Below are 26413 nucleotides of genomic sequence, written 5' to 3' on the forward strand. Positions count from 1 at the left end.
GGTGGGGGAGATTTTGCATTTCTGGTGCCAAAGAGTGTGGCTGCACCTCTCACACCAGGTCAGTGGGACACAGCCAGGTGAAGCATGGACAGATTGTCAGGTCTGGCTGTGCTGCAGGCTCATGGCTGCACCCTTGCAGAGGGATAGAGGCTTGCTGACTGCTGCCTCCTCTGCTCCCTCCTCATCCCCTGTTGATGCAAGCTCTCAGTTAAGCCAGGAAAACCCAGCTACACCATTCACATTTTATAACTGCTGCTCCTGGCTCTTCCTTATCACCTTTTAACTTCTTTCCTTCTCCTGCTGAAGTATTAAGAAGTGCTTTTTTGACTTCTGTGCCTGCCCTTCTGCAGCCATTGCTCACTGAGGGGAGCTCACTTCTGAATGAGAGACAAAAGGTGCAAAATAAATACCCCTCTACAAACCTTTGAAGCCTCCAGTGTTATGTATGGCATTTCTCCCAAGGCCTCCTGCCCACCCCTACCTACCCGGCCCTGCTCTAGAGGGTAAGACCCACTCCTGCTGTGTGACCCAGATGTTTCCCCAGGGCTGTGACCTACACACCAGCTGCTTCTGGCATTGCATACCAAGGGGGATGCTGCAGAGCTGCCCCGAGGTTGTGGGAAAGGCTAGTGTATGGTGGGCTTGTACTCAAAGGGCTTCCACTCCGACAGATGCTTCCCTCCAGCAAGCACACATCATCAAGTGCCCATCACACCACTTCAGGAGGCCCCTGCCTCAGGCAGAAAAGCAGTTGATGAGCCCAGACAAGAGGCTGTTGCCTTTTTCTACCTGTCCCACTTTAGACCTGCAGTATGTTCAGCTGGAAGTAAAACCTAAATGAAACATGAATTAAATCACATTGGAGCAGGTAAAGGAGTGATTTCTAGGGGCAGAATTAATTAGATGTTTCACATATTCACCCATGTCTGCAACATGCAGAGTTAGTGGCTACTTCCTCTCCTAAAAAGTACATTGGGGCAGTGACGTGTGTCTCCAAGAACCCACTGCTGTTCTCTGGAGGGACTGAAGCCCCATGGATCAACATTGTCTTTGTTACCCAACACATATTGCAAACTTGGTGTCTCTCCCCTTGCTCTGTTCTTGGGATAGTGCTCACTTTCCATGTGTCCCTTTGCCTTCACCACCCAGTGCAGAAACATCTTTAACCCCAGGGAGGAAAGCAACCCCAAAGCCAGGCTAACCCAATGGCTGTAGTGGGACCATGCGGGAGAGGTCCCAGGGCACCCACTGAAACACCAGCCCAGGTTTCCTTCCCAGGCAGCTCCCCAAAGAAAGGTGATCACCGCCTGATTTATATTCCTTCAGCTTCTGATGTTTGAGGCCAGTCTCACCCCAAAGATGCTCCATCCATGAAGATATCTGATGAGCATGAGTCATCCTAAGTGATCCCACTCACCAAAAAAATAGCAGTACAGCAGTTATCTGGTTTATTTGGCACACCATCCAGATGAGAAATGGTCCAGATGTGTTAACTCCTGTCCAGAAAATGACTAAATAACCCAGAAAGGTCTTGGTGGTGGGACAACCCCAGAGGAAGGCACTGGTGGAAGATGAGGGTCATGAAGTATTGGTATATGAGCAGCAACAAGAGGAGCTGGCCTTGTCACAAAAGAGCAATACAGGACTTCACATGGTAGGAGATCAGGCTTCATCCTTTTGACTGTTCACAAAGCCCTATTTTTAAGAGCAAAAGGGACAGCATGCCACCTTGCTCTCCCTACTGGCAAGTTTGGGGCCAATACGTCAGGCTCAGGAAAGTGGGACATTGCGTTTAAGGGCTTGTAAAAGTTTTTAACTACTGTCTTCCTCTGCCCTGCAGCAAGTGAAAGGCACCAAACTATGCCAAGGTAAAACTCCCACCAAACTTGTCACTGGCTCTGATGACAATAGGCTCAAAACGCGGCACTGCTGAACTGCCCATGGGGCAGGGACACGAGGGCTGGTAGGAGGGAAGGGACTGCACAGAGTGGCATTGTGCATGCAAGAGCTGCTGAGCGAGAAAAGCCATCCCTGCCCTGACAGCTGGTGGGCTCCATCGTGGCTCTCCCCTGAGGTCTGTTGTTCTCCTTGATGGCTCCTCAGCTGTGGTTTGTCTGCGGGGGCAGGTGGCTGAGCTCCCTGAAGGGGTCTCCTGAGCTCCTCCATGGCCCAAAAGCACAGAAGCATGAAAAGCAATCTCTTTAAATACCTCTCTATAGTTACCTGGGGACTGTCCTGGTCCTGGCATCTTTTCTTCTTCAGCAAGTACCAATCCCCCCCGCCTCCCCTCCCGGCAACCCAGTCATTTTTTTTAGCAGCTCTGCTGCTCCTCGCGGTCTGCCTTCCTGTTATGATGTTACCGATCTCAAGTCACAGCACCACCCGTTGATCCTGGCTGACCCTAATGCACCATAGCTAGCTTAATTTCAATCCAATTAAAGAAGGTACTCCCAGGATTTAAAATCTAGACATGGGAGAGGAGGGTTTGGGGAGGCTAACAAGGCTGAGAATCTCATTCTGTGAGGAAGATGGTCAGACAGGTTTAGATGCTGCAATGCTGGGTCGTGATGAAAACATCAGAAACACCTCTAGGCTTAATCACCCTGGCAGGCCAATGCTGGGGCTGGTGCCGACTCTTCACAATTTGGTTGCAGCATCCACAGATTGAGTACGTGGCTACCCATCAAACACAACTTCACGGGGCTGCTCCCAAGTTAGTCACTCCAAACCCAGCAGATCTCCCTGAAACATGTGCTGTCCAATGCTTAGCAAAAAGTACACAGAACAGCAGGAAGCTTTGTAATTAAAAAAATTATATATATAAAAAAAACAAACAAACAAAAAACAACCCAAAAAGAAAAACAAAAAAAAAAGCCCACCACAAAACCAAAACAGCCCACAAAAAAACATAAAGCCAGCAAACCAAACAAAGGAGGAGGAAGGGGTATGAGGAGGAGAGGTTTTGTGGGCAGAAATTAATTGTCATCAGTCAGTTTTATTGCTGTTCCTTTAACTGACCCATGTAAACAGGACAGAAGAAATACTGAACAAGTCCAGCTGTAAATAGCAGTCCTGGTTCTTCTGCCTGGGTGCTTTACTGCTAGGTATGACAGTGACATCTTTTCAAGCACATGTCCACAACTGGAATTCTGGTGCAAATGTCTCCTTAGTCCAGCTCTGCAGAGATTACTAGCCCACTGACTTTAGAGAGCTGTCATGGTCTAACCCCAGCCAGTACCTAAGCACTGGGCAGCCCCTCACTCCCCATCAAGGGGTGTGGAGGCGAATTGGGAAGGAACATAAAATGCGGGAGTTGAGATAAGAGCAATCTAATAACTGAAATAAAATAAAATCAAAACAATAATACTAATAACAGCAATAAAAATTATAATGAAAAGGAAGGAGAAGGAGAGAGGAATAAAATCCAAGGGGAAGGGGGATAAAACCCAAGTGATACACAGTACAATTGCTCACCACCTTCAGACTGATACCCAGCCAGTCTCCGAGCAGCTATGGGCAAGCTCCAGCCAACTGCCCCCAGTTTATATAGCAAGCATGATGTTCTGTGGTACGGAATATCCCTTTGTCCAGTTCAAATCAACTGTCCTGGCTGTGTCCCCTCCCAATTTCTTGTGCCCTTCCAGCCTGCTTGCTGGCAAGGCCAGAGAAACCAAAAGGTCTTTGACTTAGTATAAACATTACCTAGCAAAACTAAAAACATCTTTTATCAGCATTATTCTCACACCAAATCCAAAATGCAGTACTGCACCAGCTACTAACAAGAAAATCAAATCTATGCTATCTGAAACCCAGACAGGAGCTTAGGCCCAATCCCAGGCTAATTAGGCACCTAGAGCACAACTGGTACCATCCTCATGGACTGGAATTGTTCATGGGGACTGGACTGCCTCTCCCCTGGCAGCTCCCTACACTAGGACTGTTTTGCTGGTGAGAAGATGCACATGCACAGCGTCCCTATCTTTTAACTTGGTTTCCCCATAGGGCACTGACTTCAAAGCCAAGAAGTCCTGTGTACAACCAAGCTGCTTCCTTCCCCTTCTGGGCTATAGGCTGGGCCTTTAAGGAGGTCTCTGATGACCAACCTGAACCTGCACTGTGGTCTTCCCCATGGCACTTGCCCTGCAATGCATTTCTTCCACACTTCTACTTCCAACCACAGAATTAGTAGAAATGGCATTTGGTTTATGGTCTTGGTCACACCAGCAAGTTTAGTTGAAATCAGCTAACAGAGTCAAGTTATGGGAAGGGGACATCAAAACTAGACCTTGATTTCATCCAGCAGGCACATGGGACATCATATAGGTCTGCATATGAAATGCACACAGATCATTGAATAAAGCTTTTTGTGTGGCTAGGTTTAACGTGGGGGAGCAGGAGGCACAGGGATACATGATGAAGTTACCGTACCCCAGGTCCTATCCCCGCCTCCAGTAGATCCTGAAGCAGAAAATCTGTGTAGGTCCTCTTCTGCATCAGTTCCAGGGTCTCCACAAGAGCCAAGGGGCCATTTTGGTCATTTGGTCTTCAGAGTCAGGAGCAGGACCCGTGAAATCAAGTAGAGAAAGCATTCATGCTCTTAGCTGTTTCTCCTGCTTTCAGTACCATACATCAAATTTCACTGCCTTCCTTCAACACAAATATACCCAAACCCCTTCCCGCAAAACTAACAAGCAGGAAAGTGTCAACTTCCATCCAGAAAAAAAAAAAAAAAAAATAAAATCAACAAACATCCAGAGTGGTAGAGACCAAGGCATCCCCATCTTCATCCAGGCAAGGTGACAAAGCTAAGGACCTACACCAGTAATATTGTTTCTGCTGTAGGACACAGGGAGGGATCAGAGTCCCTTCTATTTGATGGTGATTTCACCCCTGTGCTTTAGGATTCTTTTCTCTGTGCCTGTTCCCCATTGCTTGCTGGTGTTTGAGCAGACCAAAGCCCATTTATTGCAAGGAGAACACAGCTCAAACTGTCCCAGAAATGGGATAAAGCAGCCTGCCAGGGCAGCCCAGTTTCTTCAGGAGGCTGGAGTTGCAACTTTCACCCCTGCAGGTCCCTTCCCTTTCTTATTGCTTGCAAACACTGGGAATATCCCAAGTCAGTAACTGGTTGTTTGATGGCATGGACCACTCAAGTCCTATTGAGAGCACTGAGCTTAATGAGGTGTGTGGCAATTATTGCTTTATCAAAACTACAGCCAGGGAACAAAAAGAAATATATCAAAACTAAACGGATCTGCAATTCTGATGATGTGCTAAAGGACGTCCTTTCCTAGGCTGTTTGTCTCATCCTGCTGGAAGGCTGAAATGTAGGATATCAGTATCAGATTGCTGTCTGCAGTGAGACCAACAAAAGCGTGTACTACTCTGACATTCAATGACTAGAGGTGACATTGGCAGAGCCACCCCAGAGACACAGAGTTTCTGAATCATTCCCAGGTTAAAGTGTCACAGAGCCACTCTAAATGCTACCTGCTGAGAACCCAAAACAATTTTTCCAGCCTATTTAGCCAGGCTTGCTTCAGTGCTGTCTTGAGAGATGATGGGCTCACAGGAGACAGAATCAGCACCCATAGATGTTACAAAATTTTGCTGATTATCAGGAAGGGTAAAGGAAAATCTGGGAAATGAGTTACAGAGGTGATAGGGATGCTCTGGAAGAGGCATGAAATCTACTGCTCTGCCCAACATGGGAAGACATTGCTGTGGCTTAGAGCACCCACGTCCACTCTCAGAGTTCTCATGGATAAGCTGTCAACCCTGCTAAGCCCCTATTCCCTGCATGTTAGGCAAAGATCAGAGCCCTTCTCCCATCCAGGATCTGTTGCCTGCTAGATTTCTGAGGCAGAAGGACCAAGTGTCATCTCTGCTAAGTCCTGGCTTCACCCAAAGTTTTTGGGAACTGCATCTGGATAGAGGAAACCAGCACTGAAAAAGAGAAAGCTCCCTTTCAAGGAAACCTGAGAGAAACCCCAGAGCTGTATCCATCATGAAAGACAGGATCTGTCAGGTCAGAGAGCTCACTGACAGGGAAACCCATGGAGGTCAGGCACTGCAAAGGAGAATCAGGCACCTGAAAAACTCTGCGGATCCAGTTCCCCTTGGAAAGACAATGTTTTCCATTTTTCAGCCTGCTCCCATCACCTAAATACACCAGATATTCAGGGTGGGTGGTAAAAAGGGTCAGGACTATTTTTGTGTACCCTCCCTTCTGAGACATTAGCATCCTCATTCTCATATTCAGCAGTTACAGTTGTAAAACTACACTGCAGATGTGATGATTTTGAATCTGGTGTCTGTTTCCCTGAATCTAAATTTCACCCTGTATTCCCACAGAAAACATTTTGGGGTTGCTGCTATGGGTCCTGAATATGAGAGGATGTTAAACAATGGCAAATTAAAAAAAAAAAAAAAAAAAAAAAAAGCAAAACTGAAAATCTGAGCCTTTCACCAGGCTGCCACTCATTAAATTACCCATAAAGGTCCCCTCATAGCAATAATGGGAGTAGTTGCCTGTGAAACTCCCTCAGCAACTGGATGTAAATTCCACCTTTGGTCTCCCTGCTACAACAATAGCTCATTCAGACCATAATTGCTGATGTTTCTGCATTGTGATCATGTCCACAAGCTGTTGGGTTCACAATCACTTTATTTTTCTCATTTTAGTCCCTCCCGCATCTCCTAAATGCATCTCCATGCAGATGCATGCACGAGTGAATTTAGTGCTGTAACGGTGATGCGGACACGGGAAATCTCTGCTCTGCCACTGAGAGGACCCCAGTACTCTTACGCTCATGCCTAATACTCCCTAGGATCCAGTGATAGGATGCATGGGAACGGTTCAAAGCTGCACCAGGGAGGTTTAGACTGGACATTAGGAAGCATTTACTTACCAAGAGGATTGTCACACACTGGAACAGGCTTCCTAGAGAGGTGGTTTAAAGCCCCAAGCCTGTCAGTGTTTAGGAGGCATTTGGTTAACAAAGCCCTTAATAACATGTTTTAGCTTTTGGTCAGCCCTGAACTGGTCAGACAGTTGGACTAGATGATTGTTTCAGGTCCCTTCCAGCTGAAAATATTCTATTCTATTCTATTCTATTCTATTCTATTCTATTCTATTCTATTCTATTCTATTCTATTCTATTCTATTCTATTCTATTCTATTCTATTCTATTCTATTCTATTCTATTCTATTCTATTCTATTCTATTCTAATTTTAAAGTCTTTAATGACCCCACAGTAAAGCAGTGGGCCAGGCAGGACTTGTGCAGGTCATAGAGATCTGAGTGTTTAAACTGAGTTAGAAACCCCCTTTTCAGCACCCATGATGGAGTTACCCACACTTGTATCATCCATAAAACACCCTACAGACTGCATGCAAGAGACATTGGGTCCAGCAGGGACTCACTGCAGGAGACAAGGTGTCCTGTTTGCCAGGTGCCAGGGTCTGTTCAACCTCCTTCTCCAGGAGCTGTGAAGTAGTGTCAGCCCTTGTTCACAGCTGCTGAGGTTTGGACTTAACCTGGGGAGAAGTCACACACAACCCCCTGTGATTTCAGCAGGGTAATACAGGAAAATTTTACACATGAGCTGAAACCAGCCTTTCCTTGCCCCGTGTTTTGCTGGTGATCTCTCACTGTATCCACACTCTGCTCTCAAGGATGTACAGACTAGACAGCAGGGGCAAACACAGATGGAGAAGTGAGGAGCTGGAAAGCAGCACACCTTCCCCAAGCACACTCAATAAATCCGTGCCAGAAGGAAGGAGAGGCAATGAAAATGTACCCATCCAAACTCCCTTTGCCATTTGGTTGGCAAATGCAAAACCAAACCAAGGCAAATCCAAAGCTAAACACGTTTCTCTGCAAGCTCAGCTGCTGTTTGTGCCTGGGGGACTCTTGCTGGAGGAGTAGAGCCTGTGTCCTAAGAAGGAGCTGAAGGCAAGGATAGGTTTGAGAGCCTGCCCCTGGGCAAAATTCCTCACAGCTCTTGAGCAATCTCTGAGCCTTCATGGTCACCAAAGCTCACCACAAACACAAGAAATTACTTATAAAGTTATTTCTGCCCTGGGGGAGATTCAAAGGGAGGAGAGCTCTGCCATACAACAAGATTCCTGCAGCAGGAGGATGGCAGTTGATTCATTTGCATAGAGATGCCTCTGGCTCCTCTTCTACACCACAGACCCCCTTCAGCAGTCACTCAGCCCTAAGTCCAGGCAGAAGCTCATCCCTGCTGAGGAGACATCATGTTTTGGCCAGCAGAACTGGAGAAGCATGAAGCAAAGCTTCCCAACAGCAACTGAGGTTTGGAGGATGTGTCCAGCACTGAGAGATTTATGGAGTTCAGCTTGCTTAATGCAACAGAGGTTAAGAAGCAACTTGTTCATGTGCCTATAAATGCATCTCCAAACAATAGAGAACGTAGAGACTTCTTGATCTAGCAGACAGAGGTAGAAAAACATCTACAGGCTGGAAGGTGAAACACCACTAACAAAAAGAATTTAAGTGATGAGCATGTGTGAGGAGGGAGGGTCTGCATTTGTTCAGAGCAAAAGGGACAACAAATGAATGGAAAAGATTAACAGAAAAGGCAGGAAAATCCCCAGTATTTCAGACTAGCAATATTTTGATTCCATTTTCTGAAAATTAAGAAAGTCCATTTAAATCTCAGTTTCAAGATTTTTAGTTGGAATGCATTAGTGAAATTCTCTGGTCAAGACATGAAATCAATCAGACTCGTTCATCATAAAAAACCCTCCAGCCCTGGAGCCATTTACTTTACCAAAGAGCAAATAATATATTTCAGGGACACACATTTAACCCTGTTTTGCAGTCAGCATCTTGGACCCCTCCAAGATAGGGATATGTGGAGCAAAAGGACCAGAGCATTCTGGTTATCTCTTTGGGCTATCAAGATGTGACAGCATTGCAACAGGCCTTCCAGGAACAGATTATGTGGAGACAAGACTAATTAGACATTCATTAAGTGCCTAACTCAGCACAGCACTTAAGCAGACATTTAACCTTCTCTCATTACAGTGTCACATCCGTGTCCCTTTTAAAGCTCTAGCTCTGGTTACAGTGAAGCCAGCTCATGTTTGGGAAGGTCACTAGGGTTTCAGACCATGAAGTCCCAATGCCCAGCGTTTCAGGAAGCTTTCCCATCTTCAGCTCCCTGGTGTCCTACCCAAAACTGGTGTGGGACCCTACTGCAGGAATGCCAACTTGCATTCTTGAAAGAGTGTTAGCCTCTAAACGTCAGGACCTAGAACCAGCTGCCACATTTTTCCCATGTTGTCCGCATCAGCCAAGGGAGACCTGATGCTGGCCAAAAATAGTTCCCCTGTTGAATTGTCTTGTCCTAGCAAAAATCCCCTGTTCAAGCCTTCCAGGAGTAGCAGCTGAACATAGCTGCAGCAGGGATGGGAAATGTGAGGGGGGAGCTGCTGCCGCCAATACATTTCCAAGCTTGTCTTGCTGATAACAAGGAAAAGTTCCATGTGCAGCAAGACACCGAAATATCTCCTGCAGTCTCTATACCCTGACAGATTCTTCCCACCACCGCCTGCTGTAACCTTTGCAATGTCTGTGTGGGACAGCAAGTGCAAAGAGGGTGTCTCACTAAACTTGGGAAACAAATTTGGAGTGGTCTTTCCTACCTCCAGACATTGAAAAGCAGATGCTGCAGACAAGGCAGGGTCATTTTGGCAGAATTAGTTTGTGAAGTCCCTCATAAATGACCAGAAACATCCCTATGTACCTGAACCAAGTGTAAACTCATTGCCCTTGAGTGAAATCAGGCTGTCAGTTTGGTTCCTTGAGTGACCCAGTAGCCCTGGAGCAACAGGGTCAGTGTGCACACTTCTCAGTTGTGGCCAGGAGATCTGTGGTCAGGGTCAGTAGCAGAAGTTCAACTCCCAGCTCTGCTCTTTGGCCACCAAAGCCAATGTTCAGCCTAACAGATCTATTCTCAGCCTGCTCTTGAGTGTCTTCAGACACCACCTAATCTAGCACACAGCCAAGTAGGTGTGCTCTTGTCTTTCAGCATACCAGTGCCCAGGGACAGGGAGTGAACTTTTTCAAAGGGATCTCACCCACAGACTGTGAGCCAAAGCACAGCTGCTTCCGAGACAGCATCTCATTGTAGCCTCTGTAGATCTGCACCCGTCCATTTCCTTTGGAAAAATCCAAGGTATAGAAAAGGCACATCAGGGGAAGTCAGGCTCCACATTTTGGGATCTGACAATTCCTTGTGTGCCTTGAAAATCATCAAACTAGATTAGTACAACACATAAATGTACCCTTGTTCAAAGGCAGAAGTGTCAAGACAGGTCCAGAAACAACAAATGACTCAGGAAGCAGCAAGGGGCTGGTGGGAGGTGGGGGGCGAGAAAAGGAAAAAAAGGCTTGTAAGCAAAAAAAAAATGCTACAAATACAATCAGGACAACAACGACAGCAATAACCAAATAACCAGCATCAGCACTTGGAAATCAGGAACCCTATCAAAATATTCCACCCACAAAATGCTGTTAAGGGATTGCTGGCTCTCTGCCCAAACTGGATCTCGCCTCCATCTTCCTGATCAAGCCTTTGCAAAAATCAAAACAGACACAGTGACAGACAGAGCAGCACATGGGGAGGCCGGGCACCCTGCAAGCATCGTTTCCATGTAGATGGCATCCCACCAGTGCAGATGATAAATCTGTATTTTCAATACAAAGCAGTTGTGAGCAGCCAGCAAAAAATTATCTACACTCTTCACAAATATTTGACACCCAAAAAGGATTTTGATTCAGCCACCTTTGAGCCTCTTTCGTATTTATTTTCTGGGAACATTCAAGCACTCAAGCTGGACTAGGAGAGGTCTTTACAAAAGCCAATATTAAGCTTGAATGCTTCAGGATTTGTTGAAAATCTCATTTCAAATTTCACCTTTGGTTCCAATGAAAAAGGTCACGCTGCTTGGGTTGAATGCATAAATCATCCAATCAGCAAATTCAAGGCATGACACATGATTTAACGAAGCTCACATCACTCCAAGGAGGCAGCCAACACGGTACTCCTCACAAGCTGTTTGCACAGGAGAAAAGGGCATTGCAAAGAAATCCGAAATCTGGAAAGCGAATATTACTGTGTGCTCATAGCCAGGGAGGGAGGCACGGCTGAAGAACTAATTTGCAGGATTTATGGCTGTGCTGCGTGCCTCCACGTATTGATTCACAGATCAGTGAGAAACAAAATCTCCCCTAAAATACACCGACGAAAGCACTAGTACCTGATCATATACTAATCTCTCAGCTAACGCCAGACTGCGGTCTGCAAGAAAATCACGCTGCACAGCTTGAACCTGTGCCTGGTAACCTCCTTCCTACTGCAAGCAAATTTAGCCTCCTTCCCCCGACCCTGAGAAAGTCCCCCCTGACTGGGGGTGGCTGCAAAAGCCAAAGTCCAGACCCAGACAGATGACAGCTTTCTCCTGGTGGCAGAGGACATTTCAGTCCAGCACCTGAAGAAGATGAGACCCTGGGGTGGGGGTCAGGCATGGGTCTGAACCTCGCCAAATTGGAGGCTGCCCTCCCAGCTGCCCAGATTCCTATTTAGCATCACACCTCTGCTTTACATAACCTGCTTGCTGGCAGGTGGGATGGGAGCTGAGAATAAACGCATAGAGCAGATCTGACACAGGTGCTGAAATAAAGGGTTCACTTTTAGACACACACACACACACACAATTCTCTTCTGCTTTGCACGGTACTGTAGCACCAGCAGATACCATGTCAGATCTCTGGAAGGATCATTTCCTTCCCCAGACCAGTGCCCAGGTCAGACTTCAGAGGCATCTCACCCTTATTCATAGCCCTTTTTGTCATGCCTCTTTCACCTCCCTAGTCCCTTTCCAGCCCATACCGTACTCAAGATCATCATCAAAACAGTTATGAAATATCTGAGGAATGAGTCCCAGCAAATCACCAAGTAACCCCACAGAAGCAGCATAGTGAGTTTTCTTTCTGAAAGCCTCCAAAAGGAAAATGAGGCTGAGAACAAAATAAGAGTGTCTTCTGTTGCCTTTTCCTTGAACTAGACCTGAGAATTAAGATTTCCCCATGAATTAAAATGGTTGATAGCGTTGCTGAGTGCAGCCCGCCTCGGGAGGCAGCTTGGCTCCTGCCTTTTTTAGGACATCGGTAATTATGTTGGAAAACTGCTCACCCTCAGGTAAGAATCTTCCCTCAGCAGCTGTGAGGCTGCAGAAGTAAAACAAGCAAGGCACAAGCCCTGGGAATGAATGAAACAATTTGGGGTATATTTAGGGGAAGCTGCTTTGCAATTCCTGTCACAGGATCATAAGGAGCCACCGAAGGTTACCAGACCTACATATCAATTAAGAAATAAGGTTTTCATACCAAGCATCTACAGACTCGGACACGGAGGTGATGGGGACAGTGTGAGACCCAGGAGAGGAGAGCCCAACCAGCCCTCCCTCCCAAACACCCCCAGCAGCCCTCCACTCACCCAGGAAATCCACTCCGCTGCTGTCCTTGGGGCTGCTCATGCAGTTCTCCAAGTAAATTCCATCCTTATAGCAGTCTTCCTTCTTCCTCGTGAGCCCCAGGGTCTCGCTGGCCTGATCTAGGACCTCCCCTCCTGAGCAAGAGCATGGGGTCTGCATAATGCCGCATGGGTGGGAGCTGCTGCTGATGGCCAAGCACGCATCCAGCCACTTGCAGAGCATCTGGCAAGCAGCTTTGCTGGGGTTCCTGTTGCCCACCACAAGGTACTCCACTGAGAAGTCCCGCTCCTGAGCCTTTGTGGGCTTCCACCGCACAGGCCAACTCTCCACCCCTGGTGGTGCGGTCTGCTTCATCTGGAGGAACTGCTTGTTGGACTGGAGGAAGGCATAGCGGGTGGACCCATCACAGAGCTTCAACACATCGTCGAAGCTCTCCATGCCCAGGTAAGTGCGGGTGGACTCCAGGAAAGAGTCGAACTGGTAGGTGCGGATGTGCTGGTGGTCACATATGCCAGTAGGTTTTAGGATCTTCATGTACAAAGTGTACCTCCGAGGGTCAGGGTTCTGGATAATCCAAGAGCAGAGAGAGGAGTTCAACGGGAAGACGGCAAAGGAGGAGAAATACCCAAAGAATTTCCCCTGGACCAAAGTGGTGCAGGGAGTTTGTGCCAGGTCCAGAGCGACCACGGTCCACACAAAGTAGAGTGGCGATACCAAAAGCAGGTTCAGGGCAGATCCAATGCTCCTCATCCTAGGTCTCTGGTCCTCTGGAACTCAAAGTAAATGTCAAGCAGGTGCCAGATCCTGAACATAACAGGGACCAGCTTAGAGGAAAAGTGAGAGTTTAAGTGGCTTTGGATCCGAAATCAAGCCAATCCTCCCATGTCTGGATTTGAGCTCCCTCCTGTGGCCATAAACAACACCTGGAAAAAAAGGGAAGGGAAGGAGAAAGGGAGAAAAAGAGAAAAGATTTGGAATTTGGGGGTTTGGGTGGTGGTTTGTTTTTGTTTTGTTTTGTTTTCTTTTCGGTTTTGGTTTTAGTTTTTATTAACCATTTTCAAGGCTGAGAACCCACACAGCATCTCCAGTCCCAGCACATCTTACTGGGGGAAGTTGCAGTCTCACATCATGCTAGGTTTGGGGGTGTCCCCACCTCCAGGATGTCCTAACCCCCAGGAAGAGTCCAGCTGTGACTCACAGTGGGGGACAACATAGCTGTGACCCTGCTCTCCCAGTGCCTTCTGCCCATGCTGCGCCCTTCTGCTGAGCTGAGCAGAACCTCTGCAGTGATTTCTAACCATCTCCCTGAAGCAAACACCACTGATCTCTGTTTTAGGGAGTTTCCACCCCTCTCCATCCCAATGGAGCCAGAATGCTGCTTCAGTGCAGCCTTCATGCTGCACCTGGGCTGGAGGTTGGCATGGGCAGCTGGGCTCTGCCTCCTCCCTTCCTCCTGACACTCCTTGCTGTTTTGCTTCTTTTATCTCCTTTTCTCTCTTCTCCCTCTATTTCCACCAACCCAGTGCAGGGGAACAGAATCATTATTCAGTACTCCAACTCTAACCCTGAGTCCAGACAGGAGGCCAGGGCTGGAAGAAGCTGAACACCCAGTAAAGGAGGAAAAAAAGGTTGGTAGAGATGGATTTTAAGTCTTCCCACATCTGGCAGCCACTTTGCCTGTGTGCAGGACACCCCAAAGCCTGTGGTCCTGTAGCAGGGCATAGAGCACCTGCAGAGTGTGAGAGTCCTCCCGGCCACCCCCAGGATCTCCTTCAGCTCACATAGCCCCTTCTGCGAAAGTAACATCCACCCTGCACTGCCCTATGGGACCTGTTCCCTGCAACACTTTGTAGCGCAGATCCCCTTTTCACCCCAACCTCCAAGACCCCCTCCCGAGGGACTTCTGCACCCTCACTACTCTTGTAAGTCTCCCTCTTTCCTACCCCACCAAGAAGACTACCCTGTGCTCCCGTCTCTCTATCTCTCCTTTTTCCAGAGGAGGAGAAAACGGAGAAAAAGCCATCAGTAGGAGGACTCTTTCCATCTTGTACCCCCTTTCTATGCTATACCCCATATTTGCTATACTTATATAGCATATAAGTATATATATATATAGCATATAAGTAAATATATATATATATTTGCTATATATATAGCAAATATTCTATACCCCATATTTGGGGAAGGGCCCTGTTAGTAGATGCAGGGTTGACAGGCAGGAGGGGCAGACCCTCAGTGTATGGGGCAGAGCTTCTGCTGCTGGGCATACAGCCATGGCACCTTTTCCTTCCCATCTTTCCAGCCATTTCCTTTCCTGCCGTTTTTGGCTCATCCCAGGTAGAGCAAATCAGGAGTTTCCCCAATAAGTGAGGCTTGCCCTGGCCCTGCAGCCCTTGCTGCCTTTAAAACAGGGCTGCTGCCCAGGTTCAAAAGGACAAATCAGACTCCTGGGGAGGGTGGTTTCCCCTACCAAGTCAGACTACTGCCTTGATTTCAGGAACCTCCGGTGCCTACAGGTTCATGAAAATCAAGTGCTCAGGGCCTCTGCATTGAAGCGTGAGTGCAAGCAGCCTAACTCCTGAGATGCTAACATGGTCCTAGGCTGAAAGCCAAAATAATTCAGATCATCTGGGATGTGTGTCTCGGTGATCAAGGACCCAGGTGGAGCTGCCAGGAAGGAATTAGGGTGAAAGTCTATGGAGAGGGGCACCTGCTGCAAGGGAGGAGGGAAAACACTTCTGTGTTGCAGCCATTGACCCTCTTCACAGCCCCATGGTCCCCACACCGCTCATCCCCAGTCCTGTCATCTCCCACCACGCTGCCAGGGTCTGTCTTCCCAGACTGCAAACAGAGGAAGCTTTCACAGCAGCCATACAAATTCCCAGCAAATCTACAATTCAGGTAGCTGAACACAATCCCAGGAGAGACTGAAAAATCAGAGATGAAGTCCATAGACCACCCTGTGCATCTCAGAAGAGATAAGAAGATAAATGCATCTCCACATTCACTTCTTGGTTTCTCTCCTTGCTCTATAGAAAACTTCTGTCTCTGCATATCCCCTCTTCTGAAAAAAAAAAATAAATCTGGGGAGGAAAGGGTTAGGACAGATCTGCTATTTGCAAACTGTATTTCATCCAAGTTTCAAATCATTGTAGCCTCTGCCAGTAGATTCCTGAGTGTCTGTTAGACCTGACATTAATCAGCATGGAGTCCAAATGCATATGCACTTAAATTTTTTAAAAGTCAGGTCCCCACTCCTGACAGTGGCCTCCAGCTTACAAAGCTCTGCAGTGCAAATCTCCCTGTGCCAGAATCCAGCCAGCCTCCAGGGCCAGATTTCGGGAATGCAACCTGCTTAGGGGATGCAAAGCAGCAGCGCACTTGCAACAAAAACCACAGGCATCAACCAAACGTCTTGTAAATTTGCAGAGAGGTCATCCTGATTAACAGGAGGGGCTGCTTGCAAATGACTGTGAATGGCTTAAATATTAGCTTTGGTACGTGGAAGGTGATTGCTTAGCTGAGATTTTGGAAGGAGCTGCTGGTTCGCCTCTCCCTCGCTGTAGGGCTGTGCCTGAGCACTGTTTGCAAGCGGGCACGGCCTTTGCAAAGCCAAAATCTCTCTGACCTTCACACCAATGAGCCAGACAGGGATCATCTTAACCTCTGGTCCAGACCGTGAAGAAACCTGCCTCTCCCGGTTGGAAGCAGGAGCCAACGGTGCCTCCATAGCAACAAGATGATTAGGAGACAGGGCTTGCACCGAGATCCGGAGATCCGGTCCCTAACGGTGACTTCAGTGGGTGGGATTCAGCCCAAGCCTCCTGCCCTCTGCAAACCCAGTTTTTCTCACGCTGGCCACAGATGTGCTGAATGAGAATGCAGCGAGCACAAAATGCATACCCCCTCACTGACCCTCCCTGGGAAAAGCACCGTAAAAGCCCACAGACTTTAACTAAACAGACCTGTTAATGGGACGCTGTGTTACGGTTGTTAGGTCTCAGAATTGATTTCCCCTGAATGCAGTCCCATCTGGAATGTTTTGCCATAAGGAACATAAACATATTTTTTCTCCTTCAACTAATCCTTGCTGAAGTGGGAATCCTTAAAGCAGAAGAAATGAATAGACAAAACCCCCTTCACACCTGGATTTTTGGCTCAACACGTGATGGACCTCCCAGGGAGGGAAGATGCAATGGGCAGTTGGCTGGCTGCTGCATTTCAGCAGAGAGATCTGCCTTCTACACTGTAATCCAGAAAAAATCCCAAGGGGGATATATACCAGAGGCTGCAGCATGCAGCTGGGGAAGTGATACTAAATGTGTGAAAAGACAGATCATTCCAGTGTGGGAGTCCGCATTCCTATGGCACACAAGCAAATTTGCCCATATTCCCACAGTTGTTGCCACAGCTAGTGTCTAGGTAGCCTGGCTATTTCGGTAAGTTTGTGTGTTGAGAGACATCCACGTCTAGTCCCATCCCGTTGCTCCAGCTTGGAGTACATATGCCATCCCTCCTGCCCTTTCCTTCCAGTCCTGTGCCTGGGAGATGGGTCTGGCAAAGAAACCTTTTATGGAGTAAAGCTTGGGGATAGGAGGTGACCGTGGAGTACCTTGGGCTGTCCCTTGCCTGCATTTCCCAAGGACAAACCAAAGGGCAAAAATTTTGTCTTTTTTGTGTGTGTGCCCTTGGCAGAAGGCAGTCGTTCATCTCAAGGATCTCATAGAAAGAGGCTGACAAGTTTGGTCTGAATGGCCTTTCTGCCTTGGTTACCTTGTGCAGACATTAGAGATCATGAAGCAGAGGGTTATGAAGATATGTGAGCCACTGGCATGGCTCCTGCACCCTCGCACCACTGTGCAGAGCCCTAGTAATTTTTTCTACCTCCTTGCTGCGTATTTGCCACCCTACCCTGCCACCCACTGGAGCAGGCACAGTTCAGAAACACAATGCGAGACAGACTCACACCTGGTACTAGGGCTGTCCAAGGGGTTTGGGCATCCAGTTTGCACTAGCCCCAGTGAGTTTTGGAACCTGCAAGCCATAGTGAGGTGTTTGGTGGTGCACCCTATCTTCCTGCAGTAATGATAAACAAAGACGATCCGAGGCTGAGTTTTCCACCACCTCCTTGTCCCTGCTTGCTTTCTGCACATTTGTATGCCCCTAGAACACCCCACACTCACAGTGGTGTTGCAGGCAGCATGGGATGTGTGTGAGCAGCAAGGGATCAGGGCATCCCCTGACTCTGCCTGTGACTGCCTCCACCCTCTGCCTGAATAGCCCTGCATGCCAATTTGCCCTGTCCCACCAAGACCTGCCAGGTTGACATCTCCCAGATGCTGCGTTCGACTTTACAGCTGTGCCCCAACATTGGAATTTCAGCTCTGCACAAGCAGGAGGAGCTCGTGAAATGCAGGCAGTGCTGCAATGTGCCCTGCTTTGCAGAGTCTGTGCATCGCACAGCACCTTCCCACGCAGGAAGGACAAGCTCCCTGGTTGTGCATCCACCACCTTCCTTGGCTGTGCCGATGGCACAGGGCTCTCAGCGCAGCAGCCTGCATGTGGCCAATGGAGGGCACTCTTAGACATACACACACATGCGCACACACGCACACACTCCGTGGAAAAAAGGAATAATAATAATAAATAAATAAAAAAATCAAAACAATGAATTCCCACGGCTGCCTGTAGGACCTCTCCCAACACCCTCACCCTGATTTGCCCCCCTAGCCCAGCCATGCCCCAACTCCCTTCTCTCTGCCCACCAACCCAGATGTGCTAATGTCCAAGATTTATCTCCCTCTGCTTTTACTTCTCCTGACCTTGGTGCATGACTGACATCGCAGCAGGGTGAAAACCACTTTCATCAAGTTAATTCTCCTTTCCTGGGGCTTCCCATTTCCCTGTAAGAAGTTCCCAGATATCAAACAAAATATCCCTTTTGCCAGAGGCAGAAAACCACCTGGCCCCAAAAAGCTCAGTCTCTTGATACTCTGATAAAACATGGGAAACGAGTATGCTCTGTCCTTATTCAAAAGGAACTGCTAGCAGGAAAAAAAAAATGCTGCAACTGCTTGGAAATTTTCTTTTTGCTACTGAGATGAGTGAGCAAAGCATAGTGGAAATGCCTAGAAAAACACGGTGACATCTGTGAACTGGCAGCAGAGAAGTCAGGAAGGGCTCGGACCTGGCTGTTCGACTGCAGCAGCTCTGCTGGGGTGCAAGGAGAGGTGTTAGCCCTGGATGGCACCTAGGGAGGGATGGAGTTTGGAAAAGTCCTGGGGCAGTGCCTCTTCCATAAAATCAGTGCTCAAACCCAGGTTTTTTCCCCTTAGTATTATTTTTAATGATCCGTTTTCCTTCTCTTTTGTTTTCTACAAGTATTTATTTGACTCTGGCCCCTCCCAGAAAGAGTTTGTCTACAGAGGTTTGTGCTTATTTTCTGGCAAAGCAGAATCTAGTGAAAATGAGAAGCTGAAAGAACCAGAGGATGAGTTGGAGGGTATTGCAGGACTGGGAAATCCTTTAGGTCTCACTCTGACTTCAGTGTACATCCCCTCTCCGATGAGGCATTTCAGACAGGGACCATATCCTGGAAAGACTGTTAAACCAGCTCCAACTGGAGCTGCCCAGGTCACGATCTGGGTCCGGCCAAATCTACCTTTGGACCAAATGCTGAGAACTGAACTCAGACAACCCCCCTTAGGAAGCAAAGGAAAGCAGACAAGGGTTAGATAGACAAGAGTCTGGCTCTGCTCCCCTCCTGCTGTTTCACTTGCCAAAAGCATATTTCCGCATGGACCCCTCAAAATCCAACATATTTGCTCCACCACTGTAAAGACGGATGTACTGCCTACTGCCTCTATCCATCTCAATCTTCTGAGTACAGAGGAAACCTGATTCTTACCTGTCTGCTGTGTTAATAAATGATGTTTATACACACTAGCATCCTTCTTCCCAAATTTCTCTCAGCGTCAACCTGGAAAAACGCCCACTTTAGGGGTGGACTCCAGCAGACATGTAACAGCCTGCAGGAACAGCGTGAATAAGTTGTGAAATATTTGATCCTGTGATGGGGATTGGCTTGTGGGGACAGAATCCCAGTTCCATTTCAATTTTCAAAGGCTGGAAGAGGGAATCCGGGGAAAGGGAGGGCTGGGAGGTGATGTGTAGCAATGGAAGGCTTTCAACAACAATGAGGAAACTCCAAAGACCCTGAGCCTCGGCTGAACCATCCCATCTCTGATCACCTTCAGCACTGGCCAGATGGGGAGATGCTATTGGGGAAGCCAGAGGCCAGATTTTAATCCTGGCTTCAGAACTTCTACACAGTCTCAATTAAGCATCTTTGCCAATCCATGCTTCTGTTTTCCCACTTGAAAAGATGGATGTAAGAAGCATCCTCTGCTTTTCTCTAGTGCTCTGTGATCTGAAACCCTCCAGCAGAGTGCAGAAGATGGTGATTCATTTCCAACCCAGTAGGATTTTATCCCAAAATGAGATTAACAGCCTTAAAGGTGAAAGTCTCCGCTCCAGATCACATTAATTGAAGATGGGCCCATAGCTAAAATTCTCAGGCAGGGGTGGAGGCAGGTCAGGCTCAGTTCCTGCCTCTGCATCTTTCTTTCAGTGAGTCAGATCAGGGGACAACTGAGAAGAAAGGCTTGAACCCTAAAATCTAGGACCCAGTAAAACTTCTGTAGAGAAAAGCCCAGCAGACAAGGAGGGCCAGATGTGCTCCATCTGGTCCCAGATGTGGCTGCCCGAGGGAAGTGAGCCTAGGGCTCTGCAGCACCTTCTGTTGGGCCCAACAGAGCCTCAGACAGATGTCATGTGTGTACTTGGTGTCTTTTAAACATCACTTCTGCCTGAGCTGTAACTGTGTTTGTCCTCATCTTTCCTCCATGCAGGTACAATGTTATTGGCATGGCCTGCTGAGACTACTACTGTGACTGGGAGTTTCTCAAGGACTGCATGACATCGGGATGGGTTAGATGTCATTGTATAGCAAAGTCAAGGAATCTACAGGGTTCTTGACAGAAGGCAGCTGATGGTGGTCATCATAACATCACATCTTTCTCTGCCTCCATTTCCCATTGCCAAAGCAGACTTAAAACCTCAGTTAGGTACAGCCCGAGTTCAGACTGGTTGTTGCTTCACACTGTTCCCAGGCATTTCCTCACCCCCCCTGGGGAATATACAAGTCTTCTCATCCCAGTAAGATCAGACTTCCCTTCATGCCAGCATCACCCACACCCTTTGACTGCCCTAGCTCCCATCCATCTCCATTTAGTGGTACCACCCGAGGAGCAATAGGCATTGTCAGGAACACCCTGGATTCTACACCAGCAAATCCTAGAAAATCCCCACTTCCCTTCTTGCCTTATTTCTGCCCGTTAGTGCTCCAAGGCTGATGCTTTGGGGTATTTTCCCCTATGCTCCTACCCTGCTCCTGGGTGAGAGGGTTACACAAGAGGGCCTCTGAGGGCAAGGTCATCCTAATGAGCGGCAGAAAGCAGGCAGGAGCCAGACCACTTCCATCACCATTCATTCGTGCTGGAGACCAGGATGTGATTGATTGGAAATGCAGCTGGAGGTTAAAAGCACTGGCATTAGCTGTGAAGCTAAGTGGGAGCCCCCGGGGAGAAGGGATGTTCAGGCAGGGGCTGTGTGTGCATGCTGAGGCTCAGATTTGAAGGGTCAGACCTGGGCAGAGCAATGGCTGGCAAATCCAAAATCGGGCTTCGCAATTCACGGGGTTGCACACACACAGGCCAGAGCTCAGGACATGTTCTGATGCTGGCCACTGGCACATCCTGCATAAACACATGCACCAGGGTTCATTTTCTGGCTACTGAGGCCAAGAGCCTTGACGTAGCTCATATTCATGTGGCTAAATTGCTTGTCCTCAAAAGCAGAACATCCTTGTTGCAGTGCTTAGTGCTCTCTCCTGCACTGTGGCCAGGCATGGTCCAGGGTGGTGCTTGCTGACTGTGGCCAAAACCTTGCCAGGAAGTATCCTCAGATGTGTAGGCAGGGATGGGACAGTGCTTTAGGCAATATCCTGGCTCTCTGAAGTTACTAGTGCAGAGCTAGCTACAGAGGATAAAGGAAAAGCTAGTGTCTTGACCAAAGCACCTGGAGTTCTGCTCCTGCCTGGTCCATCCATACTCCCTGGGACTGAGTACCTACTGGATTCAGCCCTTTGGCTGCCCCATGGCACCCTGGAGGTCAGCTGGCCAAAGGTAAAGAGGATGAACACCCAAGTAGCTGGTTTTGTAACCACCTCCAGACTAGGATCTGCACTAACTCAGGTCCAAGTGCTTCTTCCAGCATCAGGAAAATAGATTTCTACTTTGCTGTCCTCCAGCTCCTTAAATGGCTGGGTATGATCAGCAACAGGGGATGACCGCAACCAGAAGCCTTTGTATGAAAGTTTTAATGTGTGCTCCTCATCTGAATCCTGCCACGGTTTTGTGCTCTCACTCAATGACTGTGCTTCAGTTTCCCCATCTAACAAACAACATTGACACTACCCCAATGATGGGATAGATTTCCTAGGCAGCAGCTGGGAAAAGAAGGAAAGACTACATCAGGGTCCAATTTTACAGCAACCCTGAAAATACACTGCTCCGTTTTTGAATGTTGCAGTCTCAGCACAGTTAAAACTGGATTGGGAATGTTTCCCCTTCTGAAAACAGGAATTCAGCTCATAATTTTAGGCATTCAGTTTCCAGTGCCCAGCGAGAATGTCTTTAAATTGCACACAGAAGGACTGTAAGATGGTATTGCTCAGATCTGCAGTTTTCCTGTACCTCTCAGCAGGAGGAAGATGGAGATTCAGACTGTGGCTACAAGAAACACCTGAAACATAGGTTCTTTTAGTAAAACCAGAACTGTGACCAACCCTTGCCTTACTTTCACTCTTCACAGAGTGAGCAGCATGAGAGAACTTCAACTATAGGACTGCACTAGCTATGGGAGTGATTCCAGCTGCTTCCACACAGTCTGAAACGAGGGGCTTTGAAGTCTTCTGATACCACGCTAACACGGGTAAACAGGAACTTCCCAGTGGCATGGAGAGGGTAGAAATAGCTGAGCTTGAGCTGAATGTGGGTCCTTTCTACCATGTTGAGCACCGACCTAGAACGTGGAGAGAATCAGGAACATACCTGATCCACTTTGAAGCCCCAAGTTTCAGTGGGTTTGGATATAGCTGACCTTGAAGCAGCAGAAGTCTGCAACCTGAACTTAGAAAACAAAAGAGTGATAAATATGTGCATTTCTACAGCACGTTCTCTCCAAGGTTCTCAAGGGACATGGGGAGAAGCAGTGAATTAAGCCTCATGACGCAGAAAGCCATCCTTACTGACCCCAAAAGCTGAACACAAACAAAAGGAAGCACTTTTTCACACAGCTTATAATTCAATTGGGGACCTCATTGCCAGAGGATGCTGTGGAGGCTAAAGGTATAAAAGAGTGCCAAAATGGATTAGAGAATCTGCGGAGGACAAGTCCATCAGTTGCTATTAAACACGATGGTTCAGATGCAACTGCCAGTCTCAGAAGTGTGTATACTTCTTTGACTTTCCTTCAGTCTTTTATTGTGCATCCATATGGACTTGGATGGCCCTGGGTCAGGCAATCCCCAATATCGATACAGACTGCTGGGTGAATGCATTGATTCTCTGCAGCCCTGCAGAGAAGGACTTGGGAATATCGGTGGATAAAAACGGGACATGAGCTGGCAATGTGCACTTGCAGCCCAGAAAGTCTAGCTTATCTTGAGCTGCATCAAAAGCAGCATGGCCAGCAGGTCAAGGGAGGTGGTTTTGCCCCTCTGCTCCACTCTCATGAGACCCCACCTGGAGCACTGCATTCAGCTCTGGGGTCCCCAGCCCAGGAAAGACATGGACCTGCTGGAGCAGTCAAGAGGAGGACACGGAAAATGGTCAGAGGGCTGGAACACCTCTTCTATGAGAAAAGGCTGAGAGAGTTGGAGAGAGGCTTTTTACCAAGGCCTATAACAACAGAATAAGGCATAACCATTTTAAACTGAAAGAGGGTAGGTTTAGACTGGATATGAGGAAGAAATTTTTATGATGAGGATGGTGAAACACAGGACTAGGTTGAACAGAGGAGTTGTGGATGCCCCGTTCCTGAAGGTGTTCAAGGCTAGGCTGGAGGAGGCTTTGAGCAACCTGATCTAGTGGAAGGTGTCTCTGGCCATGGCAGGAGGTGAGTGAAATAGATGATCTTTAAAGGTACCTTCCAAACCAAACTGCCCTATGATTCTGTGACCTTTGCTCCTTCCTTAAATGACCATTCTTGCATTTTTTATGGAGAGGTGCAGGGATATTAGTAACCACTCTTACGACACAAGACACATGTCCATACTGCTAAAGGAACCACAGCCAGATCCTGTAACTAAATGGAGTGTCACAAGTCACATCCATGTTGTTAAAGTCCCCTACCAAAATAGTTTGGCCTGATCCATGTCCTCCTGTTCAGTCTGCTATGCCTTGCATGGTGCCTGCCATTGCAGTGCTTAGGAAGGCAGCCATTGGGACGGTCATCTGCCCTGACCTACAAGACATAAACCTTTCGGAAGTGTCATGCCCACATCCACGCAGTGCCCTGCCTGAGCTAACCATGCTGGATAGCAAAGGGTTTCTGCTTGCTCTGCTCCCTGGAGACCCCTCTCCTTTTCCTTGAAGACACCTCAGGGCAGAGACTACTTTCTAAGCTCCCCTATAACCAGTCCTAAAATACTTGAATGTAGACAGGGTAGCAGAGGGATGCAATCATAGCACAGGCGCTAATGAGCTGGATTATTCCTTGCATCTCATTTATCAGCCTCATGACAAACTGTTCAGGATTAGCATAAACGAGATGTATGCTTCTCCCCTTTCCAGTCTTCTCTTCAGGAACCCTTGAGCAATGTGACACAGGAGGGAAGATGGCTTGCTGTTGAGCAGCAGACATGGGAGTTATTGGGAAGCAAAGGACTCTTCTCACTTCCTTGGCTTTTGTTTAATCACGGGAGATGATGGAGGACATTACAGAGTGATATGCGCGGCACTGAGAACAAGCTGGTTTGGGGCTAGGGTTAGCTGTCTGTGTGCAGCCTTGATGAAGATGAAGGATTGAAGGAGTATGGATTATATTTATTCTGAGAAGGACTCGGATGATGCTCCATCACAGGGATGACACCATACAATGCTCCTTCATTTGTATGGGTGTTCAATTCTGGCTCAGAGGACAGGCAGACAGGACAGGAGTGAAGAGCTGGAGGAGAGCTAGAGGTCTGCAGACAACAAGCAGGGCTTAGAGTTAGGTTTCTACCCAAGACCTAGGAGGGCACCTCAGCTACAAAGGCATGTGCAGGCAATTCTTCCGCTTCCCATTTCCTCCAGACAAAGAGTTTAAGATTGCTCCTCCTGCTTCCAGTCCAGCACTGTTTGGAGCAACCTCGCCATAAGGTAGCAGCATGCACAGACCCTGGTGTTCCCAAGCAGCCCTGCAAAGACAAACCCACGTGTGCAACCCAGAAACCACCCTCAGTAAGCCAGAAAATGCAGGAGAGATGAGTGGTCCTTCTAGGAAGGTGCCAGGAGATGAGGATCATGGCCTGTTTTGCCCAGAGGGTAGGCTGACCCAGCACAGTGGGGCACAGTGGATATTCTCAGTCTCCGAGGACAAGACCCAGAGGGCCTGCAGCATCTCCAAGTTGAATGGCAGGCTGAAATCCAGTGCAGGTTTGTTGCAAATGAAAGCCCCCACCTCTGTGTGAGACACAATGAGCAGATGGTTCTCCTTTTGTTCATAAAGAACAGAAATGCACATGCCAACTAAATGCTAATTTGCCCTTTTGCTGTCTGTCTCCACAGGCTATGTCTATACTACCGAAGGAAACAGAGCAGGGGCTGTTCTTTGGCTCTGGGGCCAAGCATGGCACAGCTTGCAGCCACACACCTCAGTTGTCCCCTGCGAAACGGGCTGGCCTCATCCCACAGACCTGCAGGAGAGAGTCCCTTGGCTCAGCCATCTACCAGACTGTGTCCTGGCACCGTCTCGGGCCAAAATTGCACCAGGGAGCATGCGAGTAATTAAACGGTCTGGATGATCACGAGACCACACTCATGCCTGCATTTAATCCCTCATTTATTTATGAGGATAGACATAGCCTCAGAGGGAGTGAATGGACATGAACAGCAAAGGGTTGGTCCTCTGGGGTTTCACTGGAAGAACTGAGGGGTGGTAGAGATCTCCCCACGAGGAGGAGATCCAGGTACACCTATTTTGGGCCAGGTGGATCTTTGCATTGGAACCACGTCAGTGGGGGAGCTTGTCTCTGCCTTACTCAGCTCTCACATAAATAGGGGACTTTGGCCTTGACAGAGGACTATGAACCCTGGCAGCCCCACCACGGCTGATTCAAGTGCTCCCCTCATCACTCAGCGTGCCTGACCCAAACAACCAGATGAGGAAAAGCATTAACCCAGCTCCTCCTGTTTGTCAGGGCTGCCCATTGGCATCTTACAAAGGGCCGGTAAACAGGCTTGGGATGGGTTGGTCCTGGTTAGGCGAGCAGAAGCATAATGTTTGCTGCCAATGCTTTTCATGAGAACTGGGTTGCTGCTTTTTCCCTCTCCCTCTCCCTCCTTTCCTCTCTTCTTCTTTGCCTTTGCAAAGTGCAACAGCGTGGGGATGAATCGCCTGATTGTGTGCTCCTCTTTCCCCCATCACGCCGCACCAACAGCAGGGTTGGGGGATGGAAAAGGAGCCCAGCTGCTTCTTGTGGGCTGTTCTCTCTCCACCCACCAGGCACTTTAAATCAGACACAAATTAACACCAATTCCTGGCATCCTTTATTAATCGGAT

The 26413-nt window shown here is 48.1% G+C and overlaps 1 protein-coding gene across 6 annotated transcripts in view; it reads right to left on the minus strand.

Moving 5' to 3' along the window:
- The window catches only part of ADGRB1 (adhesion G protein-coupled receptor B1), a 295063-nt gene that overhangs the window by 194512 nt on the left and 74138 nt on the right, over window positions 1-26413 (minus strand). For all 6 annotated transcript variants that reach the window (XM_055800321.1, XM_055800320.1, XM_055800318.1 and 3 more), the window contains one exon: window positions 12532-13452. In XM_055800321.1, the coding sequence (XP_055656296.1) occupies window positions 12532-13279 (748 nt within the window). In that variant the 5' untranslated portion in view covers window positions 13280-13452. The remainder of the gene's footprint in view (window positions 1-12531; window positions 13453-26413) is intronic.

Source organism: Falco peregrinus, chromosome 3 (genome assembly GCF_023634155.1).
Source record: "Falco peregrinus isolate bFalPer1 chromosome 3, bFalPer1.pri, whole genome shotgun sequence".
NCBI lineage: Eukaryota > Metazoa > Chordata > Aves > Falconiformes > Falconidae > Falco > Falco peregrinus.